Below are 26,368 nucleotides of genomic sequence, written 5' to 3'. Positions count from 1 at the left end.
ATTTTTTCACCATTACAAAAATTAAATGCATATGAATATTTACAAAACTACGACAATAATAGACAAAGCCCTTCCTAGGCTCCTGCGGCAAGTGTTTATTAAATAATAAATACATTTACGATGTATATGAGAAATATTTTTAAGCGCATTCGAAGAAATCATTCGGCTCTGATTCGGCCAAGGAAGGGTCGGCCAGTGACGGATTTGCCGAGTGCAACACAGAGTGCGGTTTTGAAACGATGAATACATTCAGAAATACGTCCAGCTGTCTCGTCTCACCAATCTTAACTTATGTTGTTGTAACCATATAATTATAAAGAAATATAATGCGCCTTAGCTATAGTCTATTTTTTAATCAAAGAACCACGACCTGTTGATTTAGCTTTGTAAATATAAAATTTTACTAAATTTAGGGAATTTAATAATATCTATTGGCTATACCAGCCAATGTCTGTCATTTTTAATGTCCTTGAAAGTACGCAAACTCGCAGCTAAAGTTTAAACGTGTTATTAAACATGCTTAGCAAAGTAAGACATTTATTAAACTCTCAAATTAGTTGTTATTAGTTGTTATTAACTTTATTAACATGCTGCGCTACTAATATCTCTAATAACTTCAATTTTTATATGATGAGATTTTTCACCCTATGTCAAAAGTGTACAATGTTGTCAGCTCTATTTTGGGTGTGAATTGCGGTGTTGTGGCTCTGATTAAAAAATAAACTATACCTTCCCTATGCGTAGAAAGTCTTGCGGTCTTGCCATCTAAGTGAAACAAAACACAAGTGTCATCTCACTCTTTGAGACTGTCCACAAATGCGCATGAGCAAGAAAACAATTTAAGTTATAGCCATCTAAGTGAAACAAAACACAAGTGTGATCTTACTCTTTGAGATTGCCCACAAGTGCGCATGAGTAGTGCAGTACAGCGATATGTTTTTTGTCTAATAATGTTGGCAAGAAAAATTGGGCACAAGGCGCATTATATCTCTTTATAGTTATATGGTTGTAACTTGTAACGGATAGCTTAGCCAGAGAATACAGAGAAGTGACACTTCGCTTGATTTGCCAAAACCACCTTTATTGACATGACGTCATAGTACTCCCTGAACGAACTTTTATTTGCGCCAAATTTAATAATCTACTATTATCCACAGCGTCCTGTACATTTTTTTTCAGACTAAATACCAAGAAAGTATAATTGAACAAGTATTAACAGTAAATATTCAAAACACTATTAAAGGGTATTAAATACCTAAACTCGGTACAGGTTGCAGACACACTTGTCATTTGCAACAGCATTTTTTTCATATTTCTGAACCAAATAAAGGCACAAAGGGACCAGAAAATCATAGTTTGGGTTGAATATTTTCCATATAAGTACAGTTTTAAAGTAATTTCAAATGACTAATGCCATAAAAGTGCTGTTGCAAATGACAAGTGTCTCTTTGCAACCTGTACCGAGTTTAGGTACCTTTTATTAATTTTTTGCCTTTTGTTACAAGAATATCCATTGATCATTATCAGTTTTTAAGAAAATAATGACAGAATTTACAATCTACAAAAAACAGCCTAAAAACAATTTAAATCGGCGTAAACATCCCTGTGAAACTAAACAAAACAATATTTCAAGTAGGTAGGTACCAAAGTGTAAGAGAATTTTAAAAACGCAACAGAAAAACTACCTCTTCCACCCAAACATGTGGCTCATAAATTATGTTCTGAAAGGTCCTTGACTCGGGGGTGATTTTTACTGTCCCACAGGCGAGACGGGGACAGTGTAGCTTTGGCAGCTGGAACCGACGGGCTGTCCAAGGTACGAGTACGAGAGTGACGGCAGGTGAATAGTCTGTGACCCGGGAGTGGTGCAGTGAATTAGGCTTGTGCTAGCCGGTGATACAGTTACCAGGTGTGTCGGTAACTGGGTGATAGCAGGTTTGGGCAACCTGGGCTATGATGTCAGTACCACCAATGCGCTAAAACCTCTGGCAGATACCATGGTATAATTCCTGAGCACCGGATGTCCGGGTGAGGCATCTTTGGCTCATGACACGGCTCGGCCGTTGACTGGGCGCGTCTTGTCGAGACGGCCAGTGGTGACAACCAAATGTAACAGATCATACGTGCTTGATTAACGGTTGGGAGGTAACCCCGGCTCTCCTGTACTGAGGGAGCACAGTATCGTATGGAAGTGGGTTGTAGGCTCACACGCTGGCCGTGGCGGTCTTCTTCTGTGGAGACCGCGGGCGGGCCGTGCATCCCAAACTGCACACGGGGCTGTTACAGGTACTACTAGAACATCCAACGCAATCCCGGAACGTAGCGCTCTGAAGACGACGCCCGTGGTTCGAGCCCCTCATCATGATCGGGCTAGGGGGAGGAATCCCCCGGGTGAGTCACTGTATGACCTTGATTCGCGACAGATGTGTCAGGTGTTTATCATTTACATGTTTGTACCGTCCCATTGAGCAAACCCGAGTCCGGACCTGTGCTTTACCCTTTGAATGACTGAATGAGGTGGAGGTGAGTCCGATTGTAGATTATCGTATGACTGTAGCTGAGATTGTCTAATTTAATGTGTACCGATGAGTCTGATCGGTTAATTATCAAACATTGAGGGATAACGCCCTTGGGCAAAAATCAAGTCTTACAAAAGTCAATGTTAAATTGGTTCTCATAGCGTGTACTGTACATAAATAGAAATGTGTACATATAAAGTATCGAAAATATTTTATGTGCTTTAGATGTTCAGAATTTATTTGCTCTAGTTAATTATTATATTTTGAATAATTTATCAACATTTTATGGACTTCAGTAAATGTTTAGAATTTATTTACTCTGGTTAGTTAGATTGTATACAATATATCGTCAATATTTCATGTAGACGTGTGAAGAGCAAGCAGCTGGATCATGAAGTGTCGCCTTGTGGAGTGCCCCAGCTGGGTCATAATTCTCGAGTTCCTGCATAAACATTTAATAATATTATAATTCTTGATTCACTTCTGTAACACACAGCCGAAGAATAAAGAGTTTGTTGACAGTGCAAGGTTTTCTTTCGCTTAAAATATAAATATTTCCCCATAAAGCGTTTCACTATTTTAACATTAAGTACAAATAAAGATCTCAATATCGTCTGAGAAAAATAAAACACTTGAATAACTGCCTCATCGTTTATTTAGAATAACATTGAAATGAAATCAACAACGAAGTTCGTTTCAGCACCAAGTGGGTAAAGAAGTGGGTAGGTATCAAATAAAAATTTAATATCGTATGAGAAAAATAAAACACTTGAAATAACTGCTTCATGGTCTGTTTACAACAAAATTGAAATGAAACCAACAACGAAGTTCATTTCAAGATCCAGTCTTCATCGCTTGTGGTTGTTTGTTCTCATTTTTATTAAATTAATTGTATATTTTCAACAGTGTATCAAATTATAGTTAGTTTAGTGTATCAAATTAGAGTTAGTTTTGTGTATCAAATTAAAGTTAGTTTAGTGTTAAGTGAGACGATTTTTAGATAGGTGTAGAGACAATGAGTGACAATAAAAGTAAAAAAACCAAACCTAAATACTGTGCTGCCCGTCAGTGTAATAATAATACAATCACAAGTACCTATAGTTTCTTTAGATTTCCAAGTGATATATCAAGGTAAGATTTAACAACTTATTTGTTAGAAAATGCAACGGCTTTGGTATCTTGAATAAATTTTCTAAAACAGATAACGGAAAATGAAATAATTGGTGCGATTCTGTTTTAAAATTTACAAACATTGCTATATAACAATGTTGCAGTTGCTATGATATGAAGCTGTTGATTGGTTGTTCAATAACAATCTTGCTAAATTTTGAAACAGAATCGCACTAAATGTTTAAAAAACATGATTTATGGAAATTCACTGCTAAAGTTCAATAAAAGACTTCATTGTAACTCCCCTCCCTGCACTCAATACATTTGTTTAATACATACATTGTTCTTTGCTTTATAGATTCAAAACATGGGCCCTCGCTTGTGGTCGAAGAGATTTAGTAAACAATCTATATGCTAATCCTGAGAATTATAGACTTTGTGCTGCACATTTTGACAACGAAATGTTTACGAATTCGCAAAAAAGTCGACTACGTTTGGATGCAACGCCAAAAAAACCACTTGGAGATACTTTGTCGACTTTCAGTCAGACTGAAGTAACTGTGCAGCCTCCTGGTGAGAAACCCTCCACAGTAACGTCTGCAATATTTGCCGAAGAAGTCCGTGCCATTCCTTCAACTTCAAAACAAATATATTTGGAAATCCCCGCAAGTTCTTCCGGCGTAAGCCATCCTTCCTATGGGACAACTGCGTCTCAAACAGGATTAACCCTTTCTGCCAGGACACCACGAAAGCAACGATTACGTCGGGAACTGCAAAAGCAAAAAGAAAAATCAAGCCAAAAAGAAGAGTCAATGGAGGAAATGGTAATGCAATTTAATAATCTTAGCGAAAAATTATTACCCCCTAATTTAGCTACAATTGTTAAGACACAAGTTGCATTAAATCAGCAAAACAAAAGTCAATTGAGATATTCAAATGAATATAAACAATTTGCCTTACAGCTTTTCTTTTTGTCACCAATGGCATATCGTTTTCTTAGAACAACCTTTTTCTTGCCAACCATTAGAACTGTTTGAATTTGTACATAGTCAATCTTTTTTCCTTTTCCTTCTTTACCTTTTTTCTTTTGTTGTTTCATTACATTCTAGTTAGTTTAGCTCTTTATCTATTAGATCTTAGCATTTAGTTTCATTGAAAGTGGTTGCACTCTACCATCGTGTATCATTGGCGCGTTTTTCGATTCACGATTCGTCTGTTCGAAAACGACCATAAAACCCTCCCTCTCGGGGAGGCCAAAAAGAAGAAAGTAGTAAGTCTCAGTTCGTTCGTCGGTAACTACAAAAACTCAACATCTCGACCACGAAGTGAGTTCCACCGCGCACAGAGACACGAACGAAATTCAGACGTCCAGCCCCAACGGTAAGTCGTTTTTGAATTTATTGAATCGCGAATCCCGTAACACAGCTCTTCGCTTAGGTAGGCTTATAATCAACAATCGGTTGATATAAGTGCCCTGGAGACACACATTTTTTGGTCCTTCGAGCCGGATCGCATTCAATTTGTTTTTTGTTTTGTTTCGTTGTCGTAATTACTGAATTCAAAATTTAGTACTAAGTGTCTCTAGCGCAGTGTGACCACTTTCGTCTAGTAAGTAGATTAGCACTATCATTAGTTCGCATTTTAATTCTTTTTCTTCTCATTTCAATCGTTTTCATTCGTTTCGCAAATCATCAATTGAAAAATAACGGTACGTACGTACGTACTTCATTGTACTTTTCGGGTTTTCCCAACATCTGTTCGCCAAGTGCCGAAAGAGAGGTAGTAATTTCGTTTCTATCGGTCGTCGAATTGTTGACAATTTATTACTTGTTTCCGACCTTTTGCTTACCTCCCTTGGTACCTGACCACCCATTTCGGATTATCGCATCAAAACAAAGTTGGAACAATGGCCGCAAAAGCAAAAGAAAACCGTGCGTTGAGAAACACCTTGATAAACCAATTACGCGAAATTCGAGAGGTTGCTCAATCCGCGACGGAACAACCAGCATTGCGAGCTCTGCTAAAAAGACGTTTTGCACGAGCCCAATCAATTTTTGAAAAATTTGAGCCACTACATTCCGCGATTATTGCCTTCGTCGCTACTCAACCCGAATCCGATTTGGAAGACGAAGAACAAATACGGATGGAATTTTTCGAGGCATTTGACGAAATTGACGCGGCATATGTACGGTACTTTCCGGAAGTAGAGCGCCCCGCATCCAGTCCCAACTCGATCAACTCCTCTTCGTCAACGTGTTCGAACTTACGGTTGCCGAAATTATCATTACGTACCTTCGACGGTAATTTTAGCGAATGGACCTCGTTCATTCAATTCTTCGACAACGCAATTCATTCGCGACCGGAGTTAGCACGGATTGAGAAATTTCAATATTTGATTAGTAGCCTGACAGGGGAGCCTTTAAATTTGGTAAAAGCGATAACTCTTTCTGAGGAAAATTACCCAATTGCGTACAGTGCTCTAGTAGATCGGTACGAAAACAAGCGGAAACTATCATACCACTATTGGAACACGCTCAAACAGCTTGACATCCAAATTGACATCCGAATCAGCGTCCGGACTACGCAAGCTTTCGGATAAGTTCAAGGAAAATCGGTCTGCCCTTATGGCTTTAAATCTTGCAGAATCGCTGGAAGATTTTATGTGGTTCCAACTGCTGTTGGAAAAATTAGACGCGGACACTCGGAAATTGTTTGAGTCGGACATACGTACACTGGGACAAGCCGAGATTCCAAAATTCAAACAATTAGCGGACTTTATCGAAGGTCAATGTCGCGTTTTAGATTCACTAGGAAAACCTCGGGAACCTGCGAGTACAACCAATTCGTCTCGTCAGGTAAACACGACGTCGAAAGCGAAATCGGTTTTTATAGTGGACTCGTCACTTCAAAATTGTGCACTGTGCACTGGAGAGCACGTCATTTACAAATGTCCGGAGTTTACGCCGAAAACTTCGCGACAACGCAACGGTTTGAAATTGTAAAGTCTCGACGACTTTGCATCAATTGTTTTCGCCCTGCACACAATGCAAATGCTTGCTTGCAATTCGAAATCGTCGTGTCGTGTGTGCAAAGAGAGACATCATACCATGTTGCATTTCGAAAAATCGTCCGCCAGTCCGGCCAATCCCGGTGCGCCATCGTCGACGCTACCGCCCGCGTCCAGTACCACCGTCGCCGGTACATCATCGTCGTCGTCGTCGTCGTCAGCTGTTGACTCGTCATTAATGACGCTGACTAGCGCGATAGAAAACAAAATTGTGCTTCTCGCAACGGCGGTGATCGAAGTAAAGGATGCCCGAGGTCACTTTCAGCGCGTTCGAGCCGTTTTGGACAATTGCAGCCAAGGCAGCTTTATTGCCCAAAAATGTCTTCGTCGATTAGGTCTGCGATTCACACCGTCGAAAATTCGCGTGAGAGGAATCAACCCTGGCGCGGAGTCAACCTCCCCAGGATTTGTTGAATGCCGTATCCAGCCGCGAAACAAACCAGACCAATCGAAAACCATCAATGTCCATGTGCTACCCCAATTAGCGGGCGATATGCCGGCCGGTCCCGTAGATATCAGCAATTGCAATTTAGAACTCGCGGACCCGGATTTCAACACTCCCCACCGCGTTGAGATGCTCCTCGGCGGTGACCTCTACGCCAGCCTTTTAAAACCAGGAGTTTTATTAGGCTCCGGACCCGGTGAACCCGCTGCAATCAACACCGTGTTCGGCTGGGTGATAAACGGACCCGTCGATATTCGCACCCCGTCGGTAGTTCATGCATGTCTCACCACGGTTGATTCGGACTCCTTGGAGTTCACTTTGAAACGATTTTGGCAACTAGAGGAAGTACCAGAAAAAACATTCGCAAATCCTAGCGACGCGCAATGCGAGGAATTATTTTCAGCCGCGGTAACTCGGAGTGAAAACGGCAGGTACACGGTCGCGTTACCGTTCAAAACATCGGCAAGAGAATTTCCAAATTCCCGAGAAATTGCAGTGTGACGGTTTTTTCTCCTCGAAAATCGTTTAATTCGGAACCCCGCTCTCCAAAAGGATTATGTCGCGTTCATGCAGGATTATTTGGAAGCGGGTCACATGTCGTTGGCGCCACCCGCGATGGGCACCACAGCGCGAAGTTACTACATACCGCACCACTGTGTGCAAAAGCCGGACAGCGCTTCCACGAAGTTGCGTGTAGTTTTCGACGCCAGCGCCAAGTGCGCCAATGGTCAATCTCTCAATGACACCCTGCACACCGGACCGAAGCTTTTGCAAGACATCGTCAGGGTACTTCTCAATTTTCGCCTCCACCGAGTAGTTTTTACAGCCGACGTTCGCCAAATGTACCGTCAAATATCGATTGCGCCCAACGATCGGGAATTCCAACGGATTATTTGGCGGTCGTCTCCGGACGATGCGCTGCAAGATTACTACCTAAGCACTGTCACTTACGGAGTTTGTTCAGCCCCCTTTTTAGCTATTCGTACGCTCCTGCAACTTGCGAGCGACGAACAATCGCGTTTTCCTCGAGCGGCAGCCGTAGTTCGCAGCGACATTTACATGGACGACATCGTCACCGGTTGCGATTCGGTCCAAGACGCCCTCGAATTGCAAGAGCAATTAATTAAGCTGCTACAATGTAGCCAGTTTGAACTGAGGAAATGGGCGAGCAACGCGCTCCCGATAATCGAACACCTGGACTCCTCTTTCCGACAGGACGTTCGCGATTTTGATTCCGGAGATTCAGTTGCCTCCGTGAAGATTCTCGGTCTACAGTGGTTACCATCGCAAGATGTTTTTTCTTTCAAAGTAAAACCGACCGACCGCACTTGTACAAAGCGAACCATTTTATCGGAAATTGCTCGGATATTTGACCCTCTCGGTTTTTTATCGCCCTTAACGTTTTTCGCTAAGCACCTGATACAACAGCTATGGTGTCTTGGTTTGTCGTGGGACGAAACCCCCTCTACCGAAATAACCCATCGATGGGAGCAATATCGACCTCAATTACCGGGGATGTCCGAAATCAAATTAAAACGTCACCTATTAACCGGGCAACACCTCTCGTGCGAGTTACATGGATTCTGCGATGCCTCGGAGATGGGCTACGCCGCGGCCGTGTATTTACGCGTGATGGACGTTAACGGTGACGTGTCGATCAGCCTGGTGATGGCCAAATCAAAAGTTGCCCCTCTAAAACGTCGGTCCTTGCCCCAATTAGAACTTTGTGGTGCTCACCTGCTGGCAAAACTACTTAGTTATGTCAGTTCATTGTACGTCGAATGTAACATCACCGTCGTGACTGCTTGGACCGACTCGATGATAGTTTTAGGGTGGTTGCGGGCGTCACCTCACCGTTGGAAAACTTTCGTGAGCAATCGAGTTGCGTACATTCAGGACAAGGTACCTTCGGAATGCTGGCGTCACGTTCGGTCTAGTGATAACCCAGTAGATTGCGCATCGCGAGGCCTACTTCCCGACGAAGTGAAAAATCACAATTTGTGGTGGCGCGGCCCGAACTGGCTGCACCAAGACCCTGAATTTTGGCCAAGCGAACCGTCGACGGCTTCCCTCCCTGAAGAAGCCATAATTAACAGCGAAACGCGTCGCACCATTTTGTTAATCGCCACCGAAGAAGACGCCTTAGATCGCCTAATCAAAAATTGTTCGTCGTTGTCAAGGATCAAAATCATCATAGCGCATCTTCTCCGTTTCGTTCACAATTGCCGTGTTTCTTCAAATTCGAATCGTCGTTTCGGACCAATTTCGCTCGACGAACAAACCACCGCGATGAACATCTTGATCAAACATACGCAACGTTCGGCCTTTGAAGACACGATCCTCAAACTGGAAAACAGTCAACAATGCGCCAAGCCGATTCAGCGACTAGCTCCGTTCCTTGATCAAAACGGAATTATACGGGATGGGGTAGTCCGCGTCGCGACGGTGAAGACTACCAACGGCAGCATTCGACGCCCGGTGGTGAAGTTGTGTCCGTTGCCATCGCAATAGGAAAAATGCACCGCATTTTTGGCGGGCAGAATGTTTGAATTTGTACATAGTCAATCTTTTTTCCTTTTCCTTCTTTACCTTTTTTCTTTTGTTGTTTCATTACATTCTAGTTAGTTTAGCTCTTTATCTATTAGATCTTAGCATTTAGTTTCATTGAAAGTGGTTGCACTCTACCATCGTGTATCATTGGCGCGTTTTTCGATTCACGATTCGTCTGTTCGAAAACGACCATAAAACCCTCCCTCTCGGGGAGGCCAAAAAGAAGAAAGTAGGAAGTCTCAGTTCGTTCGTCGGTAACTACAAAACTCAATCATCTCGACCACGAAGTGAGTTCCACCGCGCACAGAGACACGAACGAAATTCAGACGTCCAGCCCCAACGGTAAGTCGTTTTTGAATTTATTGAATCGCGAATCCCGTAACACAGCTCTTCGCTTAGGTAGGCTTATAATCAACAATCGGTTGATATAAGTGCCCTGGAGACACACAAGAACATTACAAAGGTTGACGGAAAAAGTTGTTATTAATCCGGGCATTAATGCAATTGTTTTTAATATAATGAAGTTAAAAGCCAAACATTTTTCAAGTGAGGCCCTAGAATGCGTAATTTGTGCTGACGAAATGAGCATAAAGTCCAATCTTTATTATGACATTGGGGCAGATGAAGTTATAGGTTTTCATCAGGTGGGTGACAAAAAAGAGTTTCTTCCAGCGAATAATGTTCTCGCCATAATGGCTCGTGGTATTTTTGAAAATTGGAAGCAACCAATCGCTTATGTTTATGTCAATACAACCTGCAATTCAAATGAATTAAAAAAACTTATTTTTGATGCTGTAGGGGAATTACGCAAAATAAACTTTAAAGCGCGAGCATTTATCTCCGACGTGGGATCCAATTTTGTAAAATTTTCTAATATTTTAAATATTTCGCCAGAGCATCCTTTTTTCTATGCCGATTCAGATTTGCTAGATGAAAATAATTTTTTTTACATATTTGATCCTTGCCATTTGCTAAAGGCTCTCAGAAGTAATTTTTTAAAATACATTTTTTTGCTTGAAAATGGAGAAGCGATTGACAGAAGCTATTTAATCCAATTTTGTGAACGCGATTTTAAACGCAGTTTGCGATTTGCCCCTAAATTGACGAGAACCCATATTTGTCCGGGACCATTTGATAAATTAAAAGTTCAATTGGCAGCTCAATTATTTAGCCACTCAGTTGCTGCTGGCATGGAGGCTGAAATGGCACTCAATATTTTATTTTACCACAATCAGCTAAAGCCACAATAGAATTTATTTCTAATATTAATAATTTGTTTGACATACTAAATTCAACAGGACACATAGTTAATGAAATGTCATACAAAGCAATTTTCTCAGGTACTGGAAAGCAAATGGAACTTATTGAAAATATGTTACACTTCTTTGACTTAGTTACAGTACATGCATCTGGGGCTGATGTCACTAAAAGAATAAAATCATTATGGTGCTGGAAAATAACAATTAACAGCATAATATCTATTCACAATTTTTTAAAAAAACCTTTAATAACCAGACGGTTCAATCAAGACATCATTGAAAATTTCTTTGGGGCTATTCGCAAACAAAGTGGTAATTGTTATAATCCAACACCCATACAATTTAAAAGAGCCTTTAAAAAAATTTTTTGTTTAAGATATTTTCAGCATAATCCTGCTGGTAATTGTGCTGCTGATTTGGCCTCTGTATTGAGTGCCATTGAAGGTTTCTCCAATATAGATGAATCTCGTCAATTAGTCAATATAATAAAATTTCACAAACCATTATACCAGCCTGTGGCAATTGATTCAACAGAATACCGAAATTGGGACATATCGATGCAGAATATTTTACGATATATTTGTGGCTACTTAATAGGTAAATGTTTGCATAAACATAATTGCGCTGTTTGTTTTGAGTATGCCACTGCTTGCGGAAACTTATCGCAGGACACTCTTTTTTGTTATTTTAAAGCTTATGATGATGACATACCTTTTGGCCAGTTGAAAATGCCACATGAATCTTTTGCTCATTACGTGGCACAACTTGAGAACATATTCATCACCAAATTTCCAAATATTGCAATACTTGCCCAGCCCGGGTTAAATATGAAAAATGATATGATCCATCTAGAATTCCAACATCCTTGTCAACATTTTCCAAAAGATTATCTTGTGTCATTGTATGTAAGATTACGTATCTTTCATACATTAAAACGTCATAATAGGGAACAAAAAAGTTTGCCTAAAAAAGAAAGGAGAACAATTATATTTACACACTTATAATTGTATCACTTGTGAAGTTAATTTGCATAAGATTGAGATTTTTGGTTTGTCACTGAGAAGTTTTAGATTTAAGTTAAGAGATATTTTTTGTAGAACTTTGCTTTACATACCATGTATAATTCTATGTCCATGTCAATGATTTACTGATTTTCCTTATTAATTGTATTAGTTAATTTCAATGATCTTTGGTTAATTTATAATTAAGTTATTCTCTTTTATACTAATTCATGTAGAAGGGGTCCCTGTTAATAAAGGCTGTTGTTATTAGTCTAGGACTAGTTTAACAAATTTATAATTTAACACAGACCCCCTGTTATATTATATTCTACTTACAAACAAAATAAACTCTTACCACCATTTGTCTTTTCTCTGATAACGTACCCTTGTCGATACTGTAAGAAAATTTTAAAAACGCAACAGAAAAACTACCTCTTCCACCCAAACATGTGGCTCATAAATTATGTTCTGAAAGGTCCTTGACTCGGGGGTGATTTTTACGGTCCCACAGGCGAGACGGGGACAGTGTAGCTTTGGCAGCTGGAACCGACGGGCTGTCCAAGGTACGAGTACGAGAGTGACGGCAGGTGAATAGTCTGTGACCCGGGAGTGGTGCAGTGAATTAGGCTTGTGCTAGCCGGTGATACAGTTACCAGGTGTGTCGGTAACTGGGTGATAGCAGGTTTGGGCAACCTGGGCTATGATGTCAGTACCACCAATGCGCTAAAACCTCTGGCAGATACCATGGTATAATTCCTGAGCACCGGATGTCCGGGTGAGGCATCTTTGGCTCATGACACGGCTCGGCCGTTGACTGGGCGCGTCTTGTCGAGACGGCCAGTGGTGACAACCAAATGTAACAGATCATACGTGCTTGAGTAACGGTTGGGAGGTAACCCCGGCTCTCCTGTACTGAGGGAGCACAGTATCGTATGGAAGTGGGTTGTAGGCTCACACGCTGGCCGTGGCGGTCTTCTTCTGTGGAGACCGCGGGCGGGCCGTGCATCCCAAACTGCACACGGGGCTGTTACAGGTACTACTAGAACATCCAACGCAATCCCGGAACGTAGCGCTCTGAAGACGACGCCCGTGGTTCGAGCCCCTCATCATGATCGGGCTAGGGGGAGGAATCCCCCGGGTGAGTCACTGTATGACCTTGATTCGCGACAGATGTGTCAGGTGTTTATCATTTACATGTGTGTACCGTCCCATTGAGCAAACCCGAGTCCGGACCTGTGCTTTACCCTTTGAATGACTGAATGAGGTGGAGGTGAGTCCGATTGTAGATTATCGTATGACTGTAGCTGAGATTGTCTAATTTAATGTGTACCGATGAGTCTGATCGGTTAATTATCAAATATTGAGGGATAACGCCCTTGGGCAAAAATCAAGTCTTACAATACATCATTACTTTAAACATAATACAACAATATAACATGGTATCAGAATTACTTACCTTAATTACTGCCTATAACCTACCATCTCTGCTATCATTACTACCAAGGAGTTCCTTGATTAGATTACTACTAACTTGGACTTAATTGTTTGCCAAATCTGTCTTCTGTCACACTTCACAATCAAAACAACACACTTTTAGTAACATTTTATTGGATATTTTAGTGAATTCAGAAGTACCAACGCAAAATATGACGTCATAATGACGTCATGGTACTCCCTCAACCGTCATTTTGCGTTAATCACTCCTTGCCAATTGCTGCCAATGCTATTCTTATGGAGCGTTCAAAAGCTGTCGCTTCTCTGTATTCTCTGGCTTAGCTCGTTTCACAGAAACCCGGCCAGAGTTAATTTGGCCGGTGACCGCTCCAGCCTGCAGCGCTGCTAGACTGAGTTTGCCAGAAGGAGTCAAGAGTTTGCGTTTGCGTAGTTTAATTCCTTAATAGGGTATTTCACGGCGCAGGTTTAGAACACGCATGCGCCATTTTTCATACAACTCCTGTCAGATACATATCAGCTTGTGACCTAACCTCACAATATTAATAATAAAAATAATGATAATAAAGTCTTCAAAACTGTTTAAAATGGGTAAAGTTAAGGCAAAGTATTACGGTGCAGTTAAACATTGTGTTTTTGGCGACTGTGTTAGTCATAATAAACATATTCCGAGGAGGGGTGGGTCTCTTGGCACGTATCCTGCTTGGTTTGACAGGGAACTGATATACTTAATAAGGAGGAAGTATAAGGCATGGCAAAGATATAAGCGTTCAGAACGAATTCATGCCTACAATATTTTTAAACAACTCAGAGCCGAGGTTAAGGTGAAAGAAAGACACGCATACAATAATTACGTGACTAGGATGAGCGCCAGTGTCAAAGCTAATCCTAAATACTTTTGGAGTTTTGTGAACTCGATAAAAAAATCCACCTCAATTCCAGACGTCATGAATTATGATGGGTCTATATTAAAAGATCCTAAAGATATCGTAGATAAGTTTGCTGGGTACTTCTCGAAATCATTTATGGTAAATAATAAAAATCAACAATTTAATCAACGTCCTACTGAACTTGTGAACAAAAACGTGTTATACTTAAACGATATATCTGATGATGATGTACAAAAAGCTATAAAAAAGCTGAAAAATAGTCAAACGGCGGGCCCTGACCTGACCAGATACCCTCTTTTTTACTTTGTGACTGTAAAACAATTTTCTCAAGTCCCCTAAAAATAATCTTTAATCTTATTGTTAAAACTTCCGTGTTTCCAGCTAAGTGGAAGGAATCTCGACTCTGCCCAATATTCAAAAATGGTGATAAATCCGATATAACCAACTATCGGCCAATAGCAATAATCAACAACTTTGCTAAAATTTTTGAATTTATTCTGTTTGAAAGAATATATCACCACATATCGTCAAACATCTCTGTTAACCAGCATGGCTTTATGGCTCGAAGATCTACCGTCACTAATTTGGTTTCCACCACGCAATTTTTGTGTGAAAGTTTGGATGCGCACGGGCAGGTTGATGTTATATATATGGACCTGTCCAAAGCATTTGATCGCGTGAATCACAGGTTACTGCTTTATAAATTAGATGATTTCGGTTTATCCGATGGGTTGATTTTGCTCATTGAGTCATATCTTCAGGAAAGGGTTCAGTTTGTTCAATATAGAGGCTTCAGATCTGAATCTTTCTCTCAAACTTCAGGGGTTCCTCAGGGTTCTGTCCTTGGACCCCTGTTTTTTAATATATTTATCAATGATCTGACCTCTTTATTAAATGAAAATTTTCAAATGTATGCTGACGATTTGAAGATTTATCGTACAGTTTCGACACTTAATGATTGTTCTAGGTTGCAGAAAGATCTTGACATCATTCAAAAATGGTGCAATGACAATGATCAGCTAATCAATACTAAGAAGTGCTATGTGTTGACTTTCTCAAGGAAGTTAGACAAAATTATATGTGACTACTGGATAGGTGGGGTAAAGATACTGCGTGCTACTGAACTCAGGGATCTTGGAGTTGTCTTCGATTGTGGTCTCACTTTTCGCAATCATATTGAATATGTGACATCTGCTGCCTACAAATCTCTGGGTTTTGTTCTTCGTAACAGGAGATTATTCCATAGTGCTGAGGCAATTGTATCGCTTTATAAGGCTTATGTGCGATGCAAACTGGAGTATGCTGGTATTGTTTGGTCACCAATATACAATAACCACATCTGGGCCTTGGAGAAGATTCAAAGACATTTTGCTAAATTTTTAGTATTTAATGAAATTGGTCAATACCCACCTAGGGGACTTCAGCAGGAAACCCTTTTAGAATGTGTTCAGCTTCACTCATTGGCGAGTAGACGGGATTTTGCTAAAATCAAATTTCTGTCGGATGTCCTCAGCTTTTCTGTTGAATGCCCCTACCTTTTGTCAAAGCTTCTTATTAAGGTTCCTGCTTTTAATTGTAGAAGATGTGAAGTTTTTGAACTAAGATCTGCGAGGACAAATGTTCTACTAATGTCACCGTTATACCAGATGGTTAACAGCTGTTCAACCAAAACTGACTCCAATAAAATCGACATATTCTTTACAAGACCCTCTGAACTTAAGTCTGTCCTGACATATGCCTCTTAATATAGCAAGAATATATCTGTGGCGGTCGTGAAAAAGTAGGTAAGTCGAAAATGTTAATTTTTCAGGGCAACGATTCAAAATTCCACATCATTCCTAAAATCCTGTAATTAAATAGTCACTTCTTTCTACCTGTACTTGCTTTCAATATAAGTAAATTTTAAACTGTGAAAATCTGAATTATTTAATTCCATGATTTATTATTTTATTTTATATTTTTTTAATTAACATTAGACTTAACCATTATTAATCATGAGTTATCCATTTTTGCACCGTTATTTTACTCCTTCTTAATGAATTAGGTATATTATCGATCATAATGTTTTTTATTGTTGTGTGTATTTCAAAAGGAGTTGATTTTTACTTTAGTAGGTGAATTCGGTAAGCACAAAATAGCATAAAATTAGCTTGACGTTTCGCTTCGACAAGTTGTGACATTTATCAAAATCCGTTCACACAGGAGAAAATTCTCAAATTCTGACAGTGTCGAACAAAAATAGTTATTTATTTAACGAGTTCGTGTGTAAATTGGGCTTTTTTTTTTGCATGAGTGGGTCAGTTTAAAGTCTCACGACGATTGCAAAAAAAAAGTCCAATTTACACACGAACGAGTTGAATACAACGTTTTTTTGTTCGACGAGACACTTAAAGGCTCAAAATCGCTTAAAATATGTAACATTAGCTTGACATTTCGTTTTGACAAGTTTTGACATTTATCAAAATCCGACACTGTCGAACAAAAAAAACAACTTATTTTTTGTTACATTTCGTTACTAAAAATTATAAAATTAAAAAACTCTTACCTTGATATACAGGGTGATTCTGAAATAAGTTTGGAAAAAAAAAATGTGGAGTATCATTGACACAAAATAATTCTGCATAAATGACTTTTGTAGGTGAAATCAAAAGGATGGAAATTACCCTATATCCTTGTATATCCAACGCCAATGAATAGGGAAAATTTTTCCGAATTTGTTCACTTCATTAGAAACCATTGTTACATCAACTCCACAATAAAGTCGTGCAAGCACACTGCTTTGTAAATGTTTCTATGGCAATGATTGAGAGGACACCTTTGATTATTAGTGTTGCTAAACTACCAAGATAATCAGATAATCACCTTTAACTCAGCAGCGTACTAGCAATTTTGACCAAATTTTCAATCATTTGTATCTTGAAAACGAAAAAACTTTTATAAGAAAATTTTTTTGTCAATGACTTCTTCTCATCATCACCAATTACCGTTTTTTTTTTCCATACTTATTTCAGAATCACCCTGTAGACTGCTGTCGTTTTCGGTCTCTTGTTTATCATTAGAAAGAGAAGGCACTGGCACATTTTCGTTTATTTTAGAATTAACATTTTGCCGTACCTATATGGTTAACAAATTCAGATCGCCGATTGAATGACATTTTCAACGCGGTGATCGTGAATAAAAGCAGATTAGAACTGACTAACTTTTGAAAGAAAAGGCCGTTTTTGTTCCGTCTACTTCCCCAGATTGTGCAGTGTCCAATTTAATACCAGAAGTCCAAACGGCAGTACGATAAGTGTTACAATGACTTTAAAGAGCGGTGTAATAAAAATAATGTGAAAACGGTGTCGGAGAATGTTGTTTTGGCTTATTTAATGGAAAAATCAAAAACTGTGAAAAGTTCAACTTTATGGAGTACATATTCAATGTTGAAGCTCACGCTGAACATACGGGATGGCATTGGTGTTACGAAGTTTCTGAAATTGGTACCTTTTTTGAAAAAAAATCAGTTGGTTATCAGGTGAAAAAGTGTAAGGTATTGACACGAGACCAGATCAATTTGCTGTATAATCTGCCCTTTTTTTAGGTCATTTTAATCATGGGAATATTAGGAGCCATGCGAAGAGACGATGACGAACTAACCAAAATGTCTATCGATGACATCAAGGATGAACATTCTGTATTAATAGTGGCCGTTCCTGACACAAAAACTGACATAAAACGAACTTTTACTGTCACCAATACAGAATTTCTAAGATTATACCGCAAATATGCAGCTCTTGTTCCGTGTACTCATCCAGAGTTAAAAAAAGATTATAAATTGTGCAGTGTCGCATTTGAAACCTGAAAAATCGAAACAGCAATATAAAAAATGTTACAGTGACTTTGAGACTGATGTAACAAGAAGAATGTGAAAACCCTGTCGGATAATGTTGCATTTGTTACGATTCCCTAATGGGCGAAGGGAGGATCCCTCGCGGGAAGTCCCCGAGCAGCGCTCCATCGTGTCGGAGTGACCCGAGGAGATCCGAGGACTGCCGACGAGGGGAGCGCGTGGGGAAAAACTCCTGAAGTCCTGACTTGTAATTAACGCGTCGAGAAGAATAAACCGATTAAAAACGTATCGACTTGTTTTTGGGCGCCGGGCGTTAACAAATCTTCAGAAGTGGGATTACCCGTTCTACCTGTGTTTGAGTGTGTGACTGTGTGTACTGGATAATTCTGATTGGAAAAAAAAGTTAAAGGACAAAATAAAAACTTAAAAGAGGCAAGATGAGTGCAGAAGAGGAGGTCCTGGATCGCGACCCAAACAGCCTATACGAAGACCTCTTGGAACGCCACATAGAGAAGAGAGTGTCCGCGGTGTTGGCTAAGAAATATGCTCGTCACCGGGAGGAACCAGAACGCATGGACCTTGGCGTCGAGGATCGGGTTACGCCGTCCACCTCGAGCGGCGCCAGAGGGGACATTTTGCCCGCCTTCGATCCGGACGATCAGGGAAATGTTGTGGACGCCTGGCTAAAGAAAATAGACCAACATGGTGAGATCCACAACTGGGCGGAATATGATAAAATTTGCTTCATGCAGCAAAAACTACGAGGTGCCGCTCGCGAGTGGTTTGGGCGCTTAGAAAGCTATGACAAAACGTGGACCGAGTGGAAGGTCGCGCTAAGACGAGCTTTTCCCCGTTGTGTGGATCCAGCAACATTGTTGGAAGAAATGGTCAAAAGGAAGAAACGACCCGACGAGAGTATGACCCATTATTACCACGCAAAGCTTGCACTGATCCAACAATGTCGCTTGGACGATGAAACGACGATTTCTTGCGTTATCAAAGGACTACCGCTGGAACTACAGGCCAACGCGAGAGCGTATAAGTGCGACTCCGTCGACGAATTGTATGCTGGCTTCATAGCTCCAATGGACAATTACGATTCGTATACATGCCCGCCCGCACCAAAGAAAATGTATGGTGAGGAAAAGTTGCCCCGTTCCCGTTTCCCGCAAAAACGATGTTGTTATACGTGCGGTTCCTATAACCATTTAATGAACCGATGCCCCCGTGCAAGGGCTGCCTCCACCAGTGACATGAAGTGCTTCAGGTGCGGTCGCCTCGGACACCGACGTTACCAATGCACGGCGCCGCCCCGCAGTGCTGATACAGCGTCTGGTAGCTCCAAGGACGTGAAACTTATAAGTGCGAAATCAGTTGGCGACGTTTACAAAACAAAGTGCAAAATCAACAATGAGATCATCGACGCGTACTTCGATACGGGATCACAGCGAAATATAATTCACCAAAAATGCGCTGACAAGTTGGATCTTCCTCTAACAATTAAAGAAAACTCACTTCGTTGTTTCGGCGGAAAAACTATAATGTGTACGCATGAGACAGTTTTTACTTTACATGTCGGTGATATCACACTTGCAACCGATGCCATCGTCACCGATGCCGAAATGGGAGATATTGACCTGCTCATCGGTCAGCCGGTGATTAATCATGAGAACGTTAGTTTTGTAATCGACGGCGGACGGGCTCAGCTTATCGACAAAGTAACACACGAACTAAGCAGAATTACACTAAACGACGCTGAGGAACGCCCCCATCTTTTGGTACACCAGGAAGTGACGCTGCCAGCCAACTCTTCGACACTTGTCCAGGTCGACATCCTCGGAGCCGACGTTTCAGCCAACGTACTGCTGGAAAATCGGATTCATCATAGCGGCAGGGAAATGGTGTGCAGCATCCCTAGTGGCGTGCTACAGGCGCCTGGAGGGAAAATTTGGGTGACTAATCTGGGGGATCGGGACGTGACCCTGCAGCGGGCTAAGCTGATAGGTCGCGGTGATGTCTGCGAGGAGGTACCGGAGGTTGAGATATCCAAGGTGAGAGCTATGAATGAGCGAATGAATGTGGTGGAGAGCTCTCAGATCAATTTTGATAAAGTAAAGGTTGGAGGGACGGTGACTGATAGCGGAAAAGCTGCGCTTTACAGACTTTTAGAACGCCACGCAGGTTGTTTTGCAAATAATTCGAAAGAGTTAGGGACAGTCCAGGGAAGTTGTTTAAAAATCGAGTTGAAAGAGGGTGCGAAAGCTGTCTGTTATCGGCCTTACCGCATGGCGTTGAAAGAGAGAGAAGTTGTTAGGGGTAAAGTGCAAGATCTGTTGGATGCCGGAATTGTCCGGGAGTCGACTTCAAGTTTTGCGAGTCCGGTGGTGCTGGTCCGTAAGAAAAATGGCGATTATCGTCTTTGCGTTGATTACCGCGCGTTGAACAAGTGTACGGAAAAAGAGACCTACCCGATGGCTAACGTAGAGGATGAATTTAGCAAATTGGCGGGAAAATCTTACTTCACGAGTCTCGACTGTAGCCAAGGTTTCCATCAAATTGCGGTAGACCCAAAGTCAATACCAAAAACGGCTTTCATTACGCAAGACGGACATTACGAGTATGTCAAAATGCCCTTTGGGCTCGTTAATGCACCGGCCGTATTTCAACGATTTCTCAATGGGGCTCTAGGTAAATTACGTCACGATAAAGTACTGGCATACATGGACGACCTACTTTTACCATCAATAACGGTTGCTCAAGGACTGGAGTTATTAGACGAAGTGTTAGGGTTGTTGGGAAGAGCAGGGTATAAACTAAATATAGACAAATGCGAGTTTTTAGCGGATAGCGTTAACTACCTTGGGCATCAGATCAGTTCAAGGGGCATTACACCTGGGCTCCTGAAGACGGGGGCGGTTGAAAAATTTAAGAAACCGACCAACGCTCATGAAATACGCCAATTTTTGGGCTTGACCGGGTACTTTCGAAAATTCATCAAGGGATTTGCTACCATTGCGGCGCCTTTGACAATGTTGACGCGAAAGAATGCTGTGTGGAACTGGGGGCCAGAGCAAGACAATGCATTTCGCAAGCTGAAGCAGGCGCTCGTGGAAAAACCTGTGTCAGCCGCTTACAGGCCTGACGCGATTACGGAGGTACATACGGATGCGAGCTCGCAAGGCCTGGGTGCTATCATTTTACAAAAACAATCAGACGATACTTTGAAACCGATTGCTTATTTTAGCCGATGTACCACACCCGCGGAAAAGTTCTATCACAGCTTCGAGTTGGAAACCCTAGCGGTTGTCGAGGCGTTGAAGCGGTTTAGTTTTTATTTACGCGGGTTGCATTTCACCATTGTGACGGATTGTGCGGCAGTACGATATACCTTTTCGAAACGCGACCTTATTCCCCGTATTGCTCGATGGTGGCTTCAGGTGCAGCAATATGATTTTGAGATCGTGCACAGACCGGGTACTGCGATGCGACATGCGGATGCGCTCAGCCGAGGTGCGTTACCAATTGCGGAAGTTTCACAAGTTACGGTCACTGATTGCTTTCTGGCTCTCCAATTGCAAGATGAGTCTCTCCAAATTATTATAAAACAATTACAAGCCGATCCAAAGGAAGAGTTGCACCGAGAGTATAGATATAAAAGCAACCGGTTATATCGTAGGACTCTGAAGGGCGATAGGTTAGTTGTTCCTCGAGCGGCGAGGTGGCAGATTGTGAAGAGATACCATGACGATGTGGGTCATGTCGGATTTGATCGGTGCGTCAAGGCCATTGAGGAGCAATACTGGTTCGCCAAAATGACGCGGTTTATCAGAAAGTACTGCGGTTCATGTTTACAGTGTGCGTACGGCAAGGGTAATTACGGAAAGAGGGAAGGGCAGCTGCATCCAATCCACAAGCCTGATAAACCCATGGACACGGTCCATATCGACCATGTAGGCCCTTTTCCGAAAAGTAGAGCGGGAAACAGCTATGTGTTGACCATCATCGACTCTTTTACAAAATATTTGGTAGTGAAGCCGACAAAAACGTTGGGGTCGGCGGAGTGTATAAAAATTTTGAGAGACGTGTTCGGTACTTTCTTGGGATATCCTAGAAGGATCATCTCAGACAACGGGCTAGCTTTCGGAAGTAGGTACTGTTACGTTATAATTTACGCTCCCGAAACTGGGCAACCCTGTTACCGGTTACAAATCCGGAATGTTCAGGGGTATAACGAACAAGTCGTGGCTTCGACTCGGTTTACAGTGCGAACCACGAGAAACGCCGACCGAAGCTGAAAAATTGGTGAGAACAGCCCGGAGTACGGGAAATGATACACAATCTTCCAACTAATCGTTTATTCAGATGTCAAACAATGAAAATAATGATATAAATGAAAAAGGAAAACAACGAAGCCTGACTAGCGCTATGGCGTGTACAAAATTGAATAACCCTAACTCCTCGGAGGGTCCTCCGGGTCCCAGATATTCAACGAACGAGTACCGGCGAAACAGTAAAAAAATCCCTTCTTTAGCAAAGGAGGAAGGCCGACTGGTCCTACGTAACGTCGCTATTCGGCTACGCCGCCCGCATAAGCGGGGAGGTCCTCCAAGTCTTCCTTCGCTCCAAAAAAAAAAAATTGAAGTTAAGATGTTTTTCTCCGGTACGGACCGGTGAAGAACCACGCGCAAAAAAATGTTCGGTGAGCGCGATACACAATTCCTGGCGAGGTCACTCACGGATTGATAATCGTTCGTGAATATAAAAACCCGACGGACTTGATAAGAAATTTTTTTCTCAAGTTAGTACGATTAATGAAATGACGCGCCTTATGACAAAACTGCAACTTTAACAGTGGAACAAATTATAAATCCTAAACGCGATATACAAATTAAAGGAATTTGATAGAACTTTTCACCCGTCGAAATAATGAGTGACAATGGAAATTTGACTATAGTTAAATACAAACGCTCAATTAGTTCGACGGAGTGACAAAATACAACCGAAACTTTGGAAGCCACGGCCTGTGTAAATGGGGTGTCACCACTGCTCCTGACTTGCTGGAGGGTAGATCCGGCACCTTCCGGTGAGTCCGGGGACGACCTGGACTGACAGAACTCGACGAGATCCTGATCCGCAAAAGCGTTCGGTTTGGAACCTTCCGTAGTGAAGTCCTTGATCCGCTTGGCGATGTGGGCGGTGGTACTTTGACGAATCGTCTCCAACGGCCCTCGTGAACTCCACTACGTCGTCTCGTCAGCCCTGCAAATTCACTCGATCACTGTCCCCTTGACTCTCCCCAGGCACTCACAACACTCCCGGCAAAAGGTCGTGAAAAATCCCCGTTCTGTCTCTGGTTCCCCCGATTTATAGCTTCCACCCCCTCTGTGCGCAGATTTTTCGGCGGAAGTCCTAGTACGTTTCCGTCGCGATGAATTCTAGAACATTCTAGAAAAATCGCGAAGATTTACAATCGCGCGGCGATTTAAATCGTAACAGTACTTCAAAGAATTTGTTGACGATAAACAGATCAAACATGTCATGACTGCGGTTGCGACGCCTCGGGCAAATGGGCAAGTGGAGAGGTACCATCGAACCCTCCTGGACGCCCTTTGCGCGTCAGTGAACGGCTCTGAGTGTTACTGGGACACTGCACTTCCAGAAGTCGTGTGGGGCATGAACAACACGGTTAACTCTAGCACAAAATATAGCCCTTACGAATTGATGTTTAGTAACAAGGGGAGGTTGTTACAGGATTTGGAAGTGGCAGGTAGTAGTACCAGTGTAGAGGAAAAGAGGGAGGCGGCGCGAGAAAATTTGAAGAGGGTTGCCAAAAAAATGAAAGTTGCTTTCGATCGGAAACGAAAAGTCCCTCGCAAGTATAGCAAAGGTGACCTGGTTTTGTGGCGCGGCGGATCCGCTGGCAACACGAAGGGTGTTAGCACAAAGGTTGCAGCAAAATTTGTCGGACCTTATAGGGTGACTAAGGTCTTTGGTAACGACCGATATCAGATCACGAGCGTACGAGGCGTGAGAGGGTACAAGAATTATCGTGTTCTGGTAGCGGTTGACGCACTTCGACCCTTCAAAGCAGCGGTGGAGTATGACACGGAGAGTGACAACAGTGAGAGAGAGAGGGAGGATCTAATTGATCTCCTGGAGGGTTAGTCAGAAGTGCGCTGGAAAAAAAAAAAAAAAAAAGGGAGAGAGTGAGGAAGACGAAGGCAGTGGCTGGGATCTGTACAAAGTAGCAGCGAAAGGTAGCCTGTGTGGCTAATGACAGGTTTGCCTGCCTGTAGTGATGACCTGTGTGGCATGATCGGGCTGCCTGTGTGGCATAGTCGGCGAACCCGAACAGGCGAGAGAGAGAGCCAGGGGAGCCCAGGTGAGGCCGCGGCGGCTCTGGAGAACGTTGTACAGATCTCAACCAGCAGCAGAATACCGCAAGGTGCATGATACTGTTGAAAATGTGACATGTTTCAGGGCCGGAGCATCCCAGCACAGCGCGAGGACGCGCTTCGTTGTTGCCAGGATGGCCGAATGTTACGATTCCCTAATGGGCGAAGGGAGGATCCCTCGCGGGAAGTCCCCGAGCAGCGCTCCATCGTGTCGGAGTGACCCGAGGAGATCCGAGGACTGCCGACGAGGGGAGCGCGTGGGGAAAAACTCCTGAAGTCCTGACTTGTAATTAACGCGTCGAGAAGAATAAACCGATTAAAAACGTATCGACTTGTTTTTGGGCGCCGGGCGTTAACACATTGGCTTACCTATTTACTGGAATTTATTTATTGTGACAGGTAAACGTTAAATTCTGTTATAAGTTTTAGGTTATTTTAATCGTGGAAATATCAGATGCCGTGCGAAGAGACAAATAAACCAAAATGTCTGTTGATGCCATTCATGATTCAGGATATGTTACTACTTACTAGTTACTAGATATTTCCCTTTTTGACCGGTGGAAAATTAACCTAATTCATACGTGTCTGTTCTAGATCGATCTTTTTTACCGACTCGTCAATACGTCAATCATCGAATCATCAGGCGACCACTCCATTTGAAATTGGCGGGAACTTCAAACCGGATGAAAATTCTGTACTAATAGCGGCCGTTCCTGACACAAAAACTGGCATAAATCAAACTTTAACTGTACCCAATCCAGATTTTGTAAGATCACACCGCAAATATAGAGATAGATATGTTGTAATTGTGATAATAAATAAATATTGAAATGACTTTTACTTTTACGGCCGTCGTCAAGGCAACGGCTGCGAAATTCAATTTCGCGGCCTGCTCTAGGCACGCGAAGTGCTCATTTCGCGTACGGTTGCACACAAAATTATTTTGGCAATTTTGACTGTTCCTTTGACGGAAATTTAAATTATTTTTACACGCTTAACAAATCATTTAGTTTCTTACGAATATTAAAATGATCAATCCGGTGGCAAGAAAATGTCGAACAGACACTGACAGAAAAAAAAATTGCATCCGTTGCATCACTGAATCAGTTAGTCCAACATGAAAAGAAAAAATCATAGCCAACTCGGTCCCAAAAAGAACATTTATAAGAAAAAAAGTACTTAACTAGGAATAAACGTTTTCGTTTAATTTTTTAATTTAATCAATAAACGTTATAATAACTATGAATTCGGTCCACAACATTGAAAAAACTATGTACTTCTTACTTTCATCAAAATTATGATTACATCTTCAAAGCTCCTATAAATTTTGCTCGTAGATGATATAAGCTATTTCTCGTCTTTTTTGTTGGCCACGAAAACGGATGTTATTCATAGGTTCTTCTTGGATTTCATTCTCTTCAAGGTCAATTTGCTGCAGTAGTTCCATTTCATCTTTTAAATATTTGGCAATGTTGTGTAAAATAAAACAACAAATAATCAATTTTGGTACTGATTTTAGTGCTAATCGAACTTTGTACTGTAACACTGGGAATCTTTGCTTTAGTTGTCCAAAACATCTTTCAATAATGACTCTCTCTTTGGTAAATAATTTGTTGTAAGCCCTTTCTTCGGGAGTTTGAGGATTTTTAAAAGGTGTCATTAACCAAGGTGCAATACCCTTCATCTCCTAAAAGTAATGCCTTTTCTCGATTTTCTTCCATTACTCTTTTTATGTCCGAGTTTCGACAGATTCTTGCATCATGTACAGATCCTGGCCAAGATACGTGGACACTAATGAACCACTCTTCACTATTGCAAGTGGCTTACACATTTATACTTGGAAACCCC

At 41.7% G+C, this 26,368-nt stretch overlaps 1 protein-coding gene and 2 long non-coding RNA genes across 8 annotated transcripts; 2 read left to right on the top strand and 1 right to left on the bottom strand.

Annotated features, from left to right (window-relative positions):
• The first annotated feature begins 1,776 nt into the window (after window positions 1-1,776).
• Window positions 1,777-25,354, top strand: LOC138129100 (uncharacterized). Of its 4 annotated transcripts, none has more exons than XR_011159080.1 (5): window positions 1,777-2,523; window positions 2,885-4,453; window positions 15,873-17,820; window positions 17,877-24,919; window positions 25,115-25,354. It is a non-coding gene; the product is annotated as an uncharacterized lncRNA (long non-coding RNA). The 4 variants fall into 4 exon arrangements; XR_011159078.1 differs by having other exon boundaries at window positions 15,873-17,825; XR_011159079.1 differs by having other exon boundaries at window positions 15,873-20,176; window positions 24,606-24,919.
• On the bottom strand, window positions 3,157-13,565 carry LOC138129099 (uncharacterized). Of its 3 annotated transcripts, none has more exons than XR_011159074.1 (3): window positions 13,408-13,565; window positions 11,662-11,913; window positions 3,157-4,399 (listed from the first exon to the last, which is right to left on the bottom strand). It is a non-coding gene; the product is annotated as an uncharacterized lncRNA (long non-coding RNA). The 3 variants fall into 3 exon arrangements; XR_011159075.1 differs by lacking the exon at window positions 13,408-13,565 and adding an exon at window positions 12,288-13,356; XR_011159076.1 differs by lacking the exon at window positions 13,408-13,565 and adding an exon at window positions 12,065-12,275.
• Window positions 4,399-10,334, top strand: LOC138129097 (uncharacterized). The gene is made up of 2 exons (XM_069045349.1): window positions 4,399-10,033; window positions 10,095-10,334. The coding sequence occupies exon 1, from the start codon at window positions 7,709-7,711 to the stop codon at window positions 9,650-9,652; it is 1,944 nt and encodes a 647-aa protein (XP_068901450.1). The 5' UTR covers window positions 4,399-7,708; the 3' UTR covers window positions 9,653-10,033; window positions 10,095-10,334.
• Window positions 25,355-26,368: the final 1,014 nt, after the last annotated feature.

The sequence above is a fragment of the Tenebrio molitor genome, chromosome 4, assembly GCF_963966145.1.
Source record: "Tenebrio molitor chromosome 4, icTenMoli1.1, whole genome shotgun sequence".
Classification (NCBI taxonomy): domain Eukaryota; kingdom Metazoa; phylum Arthropoda; class Insecta; order Coleoptera; family Tenebrionidae; genus Tenebrio; species Tenebrio molitor.
Note: the sequence above shows the minus strand (reverse complement) of the source record. Positions and strands in the feature narration are given on the sequence as shown.